Below are 8659 nucleotides of genomic sequence, written 5' to 3'. Positions count from 1 at the left end.
CCTGCTGAAGCTTGCCTGATCACCGCTGTGAAATGAACCTGTAGCGGTAACTGTTCACTACAGCCAGGACATCTGAAACAGGACATCAACAAGGCCACATCAGCTGGCACGTTCCTTGCACTGGTAGTTAAGAATGCCGAAGCATCTCAGTGAAAGGATGGTATCCCCTTCGGGTGCTTACCAACATGGTGATGCTGTGCTGCTGTGGGCACTTTGTAGATGGGTCCTCAGTGGAGGATGACTCGATTTGTACCACAGTGTTTGGTTTTTCTAGTTTGGGGGATTTATCTCCCCCCAACCCTACTTGCAGAAGATTAATGTCTTAATTAGAGCGACTGTTCTGAAGCCCTCAAGAGTTTAAATTTTGGACTTTTAGGAACTATAAAGAAAAATGTGAAAGGCTTTATCATTAAATACCAATTAAAATTAGAAATTTTATTGTACTTAGGCCCATACATACTGTTGTATCTGCACTATTTTATACTTCATAAAAGAACTACCAACAATTTTAAGCTCCCAAATCTTAGAATGATTTCTTGATTAGAAAGAGGTGAATCCTCTCTTTCTGCCTGCAGTTCACTGGCAGCAAGCACGCCTGTTCTCCACCGTAGCCCTGAGAAACCAGCTCCATTTAGTAGGAGGCTTCATCAGTCTTTCCAGGGAGTCTGGTTTTTGCCTGCGCACCTTACGTAGCTCAGGAGAGTGTCGTGTTGGTGAGGCTGAATTCTGTGTTAGTGCTGGCCTCTGTCTTTTGTCCTTCCTCTTAACCAGATGGAGGGAAGCTCTCTCCAGCCTGAGTGATCCTGTAGCACAGTAAAAGTTCTCATTGTGCAGCACTGCTGAAACAAGTGGGAATTTTGCATAAAGTGGTTTTGGAAGACAGGTCCCATTCTAAAAACAAAGTTACAAATACAGTGCAGTTTTTTCCAGGGCTTTGGTTTTGGGTGTGACGATCCTCTGTCTGTGTCCCAGTGGTGTGCTGGTCTTTTCACATTGTTTCGACCTGTCTTGTCCTGAATAGATGTTTTACAGCAACGCTATGAGCTGCAGACTGAACACTATAAGCAAATTGGAAATTGAACATAAATTTTGCAAAATTATTGCACTGTTGTGTCAGATCATTGTAATGTATGACTTTACATGACAAAAGGATGTTGGTAATGGAAAGTGGATGACAGTACAGATCCATGGTGGTTTTGCTTGTGACATGCACAGAGCTTCCTGAGTAACTTCTTGGTCATGGTTCCATTTAAAACACTGAATTTTTGGTAGAAATTAGGGTCTTCATGAGAATGCTCAGAGCAAAATGTTGACAGTAGAGCAGAACTATTAACGATAATCCAAAATCACTATTACCAATTTCAGAAAAGAAACAACCAAACAAAAACCCTTTTGCTGTCAATTTTTGACTGTGCAGTAGAAATGCTGACAGGATTCAGAACACAGGGTCTGGGAACTGCATGTTCCAGTTTTATTTTCTTTTGATTCAGAAATCTTACCCCTTGATCACAGAAGTACTGCCTAAAATTCCTTATGCTCTTAGGCTGCTCTTATGCTCCTTAGGCTTAGGCAGTTTCTTCATAGCTGATGCAGTTCTCAGTCTCCAAGGGCTAATTCCTGCATCGGGGGGGAATCCTGTAACAGAGGAGCTATTTGGGTAAAGAGACAAACAGAAAAGCTTATAGTCAGAAACTACCTCATTCTTGTAACGCTGTTTTCCAGTGCACTTTCAGTTCGGAGAGGTTCTGTGCTCTTTAGCTGTGATATTTTCATGGGCCAGTGACTTCCCTATTGCCACTCCCAGAGAGGCAGAGCTGTCCTCCTAACCTCCTCTTTTGAACTCTGCCACTCGGTTGTTTAGAATTTTATGTCTTTATTTAGCGTTAGGGTTTTTGAATCATGGAATTAATGTTGGGGCTCAAATAAACTGAAAAGAAGTAAAATTGTAGCAGCTAGGAAATGAGATATGGCTTTGCTTTATTAATTTCTTTGGCCTGACGCTGTTAAAAAACCACCACTGAAAGCCCTGCTGAATGATGCTAGGTGCTTCACTGCACCAGCAGTACCAATTATTGACTTCTGTGGTTCTTGGAAAAAAACCGAACTTCTGATATTCTGGAGAATCTGATAATCTAGATAGCAAGATATTTCTTATCTTCCTTGTTATTTTACCAGGGAAAGAACAAGACAGTTAAAGACTTTGATTGGTTTCAACCCTCATTACACTACTGATATACTCAGGGTTTGCTATTTCTACCATGTCTAATATCACATTGAAGCATATATTTTTACTTTAAAAGATGTAGAAAGCTGGGATTGATTTTTTTTTTTTAATGTTAGGGTTTTTTCATTATTTTTGGTTGCGTGTTTTACTTTTTATTGAACTCTTAGGAATACATTGTCATATGGAAACAAGCAGCATGTTTAACATGAACAATAAAATTATGTGGTCCGTAGCATGAAATTATACAAGGTAGATCTTCAAATGTTATAAAATTGCTTTGAAAATGCCCTTTGAGAAGTAATTTGCAGGATTACTTACTTCTGTTCAAATAATCTGTATAGAGCTGCCTTTAAGCTTTGTGGTCTTCCTTATCCAGGACAGCTTTTTTGTTTGCCATCCTTGGAGTAGAAAAGACCGTCCTCTGCGATACTTTGGTTTCCCTTGTTGTGGTGTTTGGGGATGTAGTTTGTTGTCTCTGTGGACAGAGAGCAGCCTTGCTCAACTCGTCAATGAGAGTGGTTTGACTGAAATCCAGAGTGGGATGGAGGTGGTGAGCAAGAAGCAAGAGTTCACTGTCACCTCTTGTCCAAGACCTAGGCAGGGCATTACATGAGACTCTCAGGCAGCGGGTTCATGGCCAACAAATGCAACTGCATTCTCAGCAGTTAGGCTGTGGAAACACCCTGCCACAGGGTGTTGTGGATGCGATGTACAGGTTTACGTGGATTCGGTGGCAATTTGCTATGGGGTTCGTAGATACAGAAACACAATCTTCAACTGAATCATTATTAAGGTTTGATCTTGTAATCGCAGGGCTACAAGGGGAATTGGCAGATTGTAACAGGGTCTATGGCTTTAGCCAATAAAAGCTTTGATAGAGTTTAATTGATGAAAATAATTTTATAAATAATTTATTTTTTCTTCACTTGTCCAGATCAGATGAAGCTACAGATGACACAGCCAAAATCAAAACAATGCATGAAGTGATGAGAAACAGCATTGCCTTCTGGGAACATTAACCTCCTAGTTGCTGAAAATCCAAAGTGCGACTTCTCTACTACCAAAAGAGACCCTGACGTTATGTGACCATTCAGTCTGCAAGAATGAAAAAGCAAAGGACCCCATTAGCTGCATCTCATAAATAAAAATTTCCAAGATTCAGCTGAATCACAAAATTATTCCAGCCATGGGAGAAAATGCAAGTTTTTGGGAAAGCTTGATATTTGCACATCCTACATGTACCGCCTGGAAGCAAGAGGCAGAGGGATCTATCTACCACCTAGCCAGTATTCTCTTTGTTGTGGGCTTCATGGGTGGAAGTGGATTCTTCGGGCTTCTCTATGTCTTCAGCTTGCTTGGACTGGGCTTTCTCTGCTCTTCTGTTTGGGCTTGGCTGGATGTCTGTGCTGCTGATATATTCTCCTGGAATTTTATACTGTTTGCTATATGCTTCGTCCAATTCATTTACGTTACCTACCAAGTTCGAAGCGTTTCCTTTGACAGAGAATTCCAGGAACTCTACAGTGCTCTCTTCCAGCCTCTAGGAATTTCCTTGACTGTCTACAGGAAGATTGTCATGTGCTGTGATGCAGAAGTGGTTACTCTGGAGAAGGAACACTGTTACGCCATGCAGGGCAAAACACCTATTGATAAACTGTCCTTGCTCCTGTCGGGCAGGTTTGTACCAGTTTGTCCAGACTTGGTGCAAATATTTTTTTCCCTCCTTCTTGAAAATGAAAGCAAAAAAATATGCCTGATTTGTGTATTGTTTGTTCATTTTCCAGTACAATGGATGAAATATTAATGCAAGTAATATAAATATTAATAGGCTAAATACACTTATCTAGGACAGCACTAGTGTAAAAACACTAAGCGCAAAATCTGTAATAGCATAAAGAGAAGGATTTTAAGTCATTCTTTTCCAGACCACTGTATCATAACACTGAACAGATTAGGCAGATAAGGGGAACAAATGTGTGCTTCAGGCTGTGGTTTGCCATCTATCTACTGCATAGTTGATGAACACATCTTCTTTCTTATTTTTCTTTGCTTGTATCATTTGAAACAGGACTAAAAGATGGGTATGAAATGGAGTATACTGAGAAACTCCGTTTAATAGAGATCTTGTCTTTGAAACAGATTGTATTTGGTTGCTTTGTGGGGGCTGGGAGAATAGAGGGAGTAAGGGAGAGCAGAAGGCCTAAAAGTGCTCTTCTGTTACAAGGGGATGTAGTCGAGCCCTATGAAGATTTGCAGAACTAGGGCTACAGTTACTGTGTACTGTGTCCTTTCGACCTTGAGGCAATTAATCCACCTACCTGTACTCCCTGCTTCCTGGAGATCCTTCTGGCAGTCTTGCGGATGCTTTCCTCAAGGGAAATACTAGCTTTCATACTGTACACAAAGAAGAATACAGTCCTGGACCACCACAGGACTAGAGGGGATGCCCAGAGATGATGGCCATGGTTTCTCTTTGATGGGACACTTCGTAGGTGCATTTTAACAACCTGCTGCACGGACTTGTAGGCAACCTGAAACGCGGGTTATTTAGGACTACTTGCAGTGAACAGTATGGATTTTAGGTAGTTGTCCTCGGTGTCACCCTGATTCAGAGCATTCTTGGGAGCTGTCTAGAAAGTACCATGTGGAGGTTGCTTTTGGTCGTAGTCATACTGAAGGAGAGGCATCCATCCTTCTACATGCCCAGCCAGTTACTAGTCATGCAGGGGAGCTCCTGACTTTGTAAGAAGCAGTAATCTTGGTGCAGAGCAGATGTAGAAAGGGGGCTCAAACTTGCTTTTTTCTTTTAGCTTATGAGGTTTAAGCATATGTTTCCTGCTTGTGTACCTTCGAACTAAAATGTGATTTAAGGAGTAGAAAGAAAATTTTTCTTTGGCGTCTGCAGAAGGCCCCAGCACTCACATGGAGATCCCATATCTTGGTGCTGTTCTCTTAGCTCCAGCGGCCATGTAATTTGTATGAAACATTGAGACCTGCCTATCACGTGTCATGGGGACCTCTGGCTTCCCACTCCCTGCTTTTGCCACTTTGTTCCCTCTAATAGACATATTTGCCAAACAGAAGTGTATCCCGTGGCTTTCAAGTGAAGGAGGCAAACGGTGTTACCTGTGTTGGTCTTTCACCTCTCTGGTGCACACTGGCCTTTTCATGACAAAGCTTGCACATCACTGCATGAACCTGCCCTAGAGAACAACATGACTTGAATAAGGCCTGGAAAGGTTTTCATTTCACCTGCATGATTGTCTTGTGCTCTCCTTCAACTGGCCCTGATCCAGTTGTATTCAGAAATATAATTAGGGTTCTGTTGGCCGGTGATTGCATTTTCATGCTCTCAAAGCTGTTTTTAAACTCCTCACATAGTAGAAAGAACACATTTTGTTGCAGTCGTGGCTGCTGTACAGGTAGTACTAACAACTTAACACTTCTTGTCTTGGTAGGATCAGAGTGACAGTTGATGGGGAGTTTCTGCATTATATTTTTCCTCTTCAATTTCTGGATTCTCCTGAATGGGATTCACTGAGGCCCACAGAAGAGGGAATTTTCCAGGTAAAAGTGGAGGGTTTGGTTTGTTTTAATAGTACAGAAAACTATTCAAGTACTAACTGGTTTAGAAATAAGTTCATTTAGTTGTGGGTTTCGTTTGTGAAATTATACAAACAAATGGCATTCCACTAATTTGGGGAGGGAACTCCTCTTTACCTGCTGGACTGGTTGTGCTGTTTGTATCTTCCTCTGTTTGCATCTTGTTACGACAAACGGGGTTTTCTTGAAGCTAGTCCAGGAGGTAGACTCTATCTGTATTCTTTGGCTGTGCTAAAATCCAGCCCTGAGAAACCAGGTTTGCAGGATGTGGATGGAATTTGGTGCTGAGGAGGCTTCCCTACGGGAGGTGAAGCAGAGAGCATGGGCTGGGGTGAGGTGTGCCTGCGGTACAGCTTGTAATGTGGTGTCCATCAGGGCTGCCCCCTGTGATCCCCGAGCCCTCCCACTGCTGTCACTTGGCTGACACACTGGCTTCTGCCTGTGTGGGAGCTGCTGTCTCGAGGTGTCATGGTCTGGTGTCACGAGGACAAATGGCATTTCTCAAGAGCTTTCTTTAGACCTGCATTTCCAGCCAGGGCTGCCAAGAGCAAAGCAGCGAGTGCGGGGCTGGGGCACACGGTCAGTCTGCACCGGGGCTGGGGCTGCTGTTCAGCATGGGCACTGAGTACGGGCACTGAGGCTGACCAGACGCAGCCATCGGGCCATTCCCAGTCACCCTTTGTGCGTGGAGTAGACCTCTTCGAGTTCTCTGTCTGGATTAAACGGCTTCAGTTGCCGTAGGTGAAAACACAGTGTACGTTACAGGCACGGCCCGTGTGCCTGCAGAGAGAGAAGGGGCGCTTTCTGAGCACGGGCAGTGCCACTGCCTTACCACCTAGCTAACTTCAATTTTCTCTCCCTTAGGTAACGCTTACAGCAGAGACAGATTGTCGGTACGTGGCCTGGAGGAGGAAGAAGCTCTACCTGCTGTTTGCTAAACACCGTTTCATCTCCCGCCTGTTCTCAATTTTAATTGGGAGTGACATTGCTGAAAAACTGTATGCCTTGAATGACAGAGTGCACGTGGGGGAAGGCTTTAGGTACGACATTCGTTTACCAAACTTCTACCACGTCTCGCTGCCAGAGACTCCTCCGGTGCAGCCCTCCCACTGCCTACAGAGAGGGTCCCCCCGGCGCAAGCCCATGGGGGTTACAAACTGCAGCTCCTTCCACACACAGTCCTAGGAGGGAAGACTCTGCTGTAGGCATTCCCTGAAGCGATGAAGGGAAATGTGAAGTGGTGAAGCAGAAGAGAAGAAAGATGAAGCAGAATGAGACCCAGTCAAGCCAAATTTGACTGACAAGTGCCATTTACTTTTGTTGGAGTAGCCTGAATTCGTCCTTTCTCTAGAGCCAGTGGGTTGGCTTCTGCATTTTGACTGTTTGTGCAATATGTTCAGTTTCTGTTGTTTCTTTTGTTGATCTTCAGCTTCTTATTTTTGGAGGAAACATAACAAGCTGAAGTTTTATTATAATTGTGGTGGCCTCTGTACTGAAAAACCGACCTACAGTATCTGTAATCATACTTTCTCAAAATTATTTGTCATAATAAAGTATAGTGAATGTAGTCAATGAAAACAAGTAAGTTGTCTTCAGAATACAGCAACTTGCTTGTAATGTTCGTATTTATGCCATGTGAACATTGTCTCAATGAACATGAAGAATATTGCAGAAAAAGACTAAGATCAATTGTATTCGTTTTGGTTTCTAAAGAAACAAAAGATTTTTTAAATGCCCAGCGAGGTTCTTAAAAGAAAACAACAAATTCTGTCCCATGAGTGACTGGTTTCTCTCTGTCCTAAAGAGGTACTATGTGAAAACAAACATAAATGTGATTTTGTTGTTAGGAAAGTAAAGCAGTTGTAACTGCTGCAAATATAGCTTAGGGAAATGATTGTGTGGTGTTTCTGACAGAACACGATGCTATAGGACCTAGGCTTCCACAGTGTCAGTGCCATTCGTGACACCTGCAGTAACTACCGTTAATCAGTCAACTGCCAAACCACGTGAGTTTATTTTATAATATTCTTTTTAGCCAGGTCTGTCAGGAAGAAACTAAGAAACAAGCCACAGCAATAAATACAATTTTTAACCTAAACGTTCTTGTTTAGCTTCCAGAGTCACTTTCCTGTGCCTGTGAAATTCTTGGTTTAACAGGTATTGTCTCCCTAATTCCGTGGTGGTTTAACGGTTTAGGTGGGCCCCGGCTCACGCTTCAGTAGGGGAAAGCTGGTTTCGACCCTCGAGGTCACTGTGCCTTTGGGAGAAGTGTCTGAGTGTCTTTGCTAACTCACCTTCCTGCTGCTATGCCTGATGCCTGCCAGTAATCAAAAAAATAAGACGCATTACTATTTTATGAGTGTATTGCTGCTCGATATATCTGGATGTAGATGGCATTTTTAATATTTTAAGATTGCTGGACTCCTTGGTAGGACAACTGTGTGTTTGTACGTGTGGGGATACATACGAGGTGAGATCTTGGGAGTTGTTGCTCGAGGACTTAAAACAATGATACAGCCTCATGCTTGAAGGACAATCATGCGCTATGTTTAAGAAAACTATGAGAAGCGAAATGAAAGACTACCTGTTTGAAGGGCCTTCAGTGCAGAGCAGATAGTGTTGTACGAGTTTTACTTTTCGCTTTGTGTTCCTTTCTCAGAGAGGAGAATCGGCCAAACACAAATACCGTGGCATGAAATGTGATAATCCTTCTAATAACCCTCCCATGCGAAGTATTCTGTATGCGTTACTTAATGTGTGAAGTCCCTGAGTCACAAAGCTACTTTGTCTTGGTCACAAGAGAGTTGAAAAAATGCAATCTGAGGGTTCATT

General features: G+C 42.8%; 1 protein-coding gene across 1 annotated transcript; it reads left to right on the top strand.

The window, feature by feature from the left end:
• Positions 1-3370: 3370 nt before the first annotated feature.
• Positions 3371-7012, top strand: POPDC3 (popeye domain containing 3). The gene is made up of 3 exons (XM_010136739.1): positions 3371-3901; positions 5683-5791; positions 6692-7012. Exons 1-3 carry the CDS (start codon positions 3411-3413, stop codon positions 7010-7012), a joined length of 921 nt encoding a protein of 306 aa, XP_010135041.1. The 5' UTR covers positions 3371-3410.
• The last annotated feature ends 1647 nt before the right edge of the window (positions 7013-8659 follow it).

The sequence above is a fragment of the Buceros rhinoceros genome, unplaced genomic scaffold (assembly GCF_000710305.1).
Source record: "Buceros rhinoceros silvestris isolate BGI_N320 unplaced genomic scaffold, ASM71030v1 scaffold12695, whole genome shotgun sequence".
In the NCBI taxonomy this organism is placed as follows: Eukaryota; Metazoa; Chordata; class Aves; order Bucerotiformes; family Bucerotidae; genus Buceros; species Buceros rhinoceros.
The sequence above is the reverse complement of the archived record's forward strand: the minus strand, read 5'-3'. Positions and strand labels throughout refer to the sequence as shown.

What these genes read in the sequence shown, in the direction of transcription:
- POPDC3 (XM_010136739.1), top strand. Translation starts at nt 3,411, where the DNA reads ATGGGAGAAAATGCAAGTTTTTGGGAAAGCTTGATATTTGCACATCCT. An exon ending in TCCTTGCTCCTGTCGGGCAG is followed by an intron (nt 3,902 to 5,682) that starts GTTTGTACCAGT and finishes TTGTCTTGGTAG; the next exon opens with GATCAGAGTGACAGTTGATG. An exon ending in CAGAAGAGGGAATTTTCCAG is followed by an intron (nt 5,792 to 6,691) that starts GTAAAAGTGGAG and finishes TCTCTCCCTTAG; the next exon opens with GTAACGCTTACAGCAGAGAC.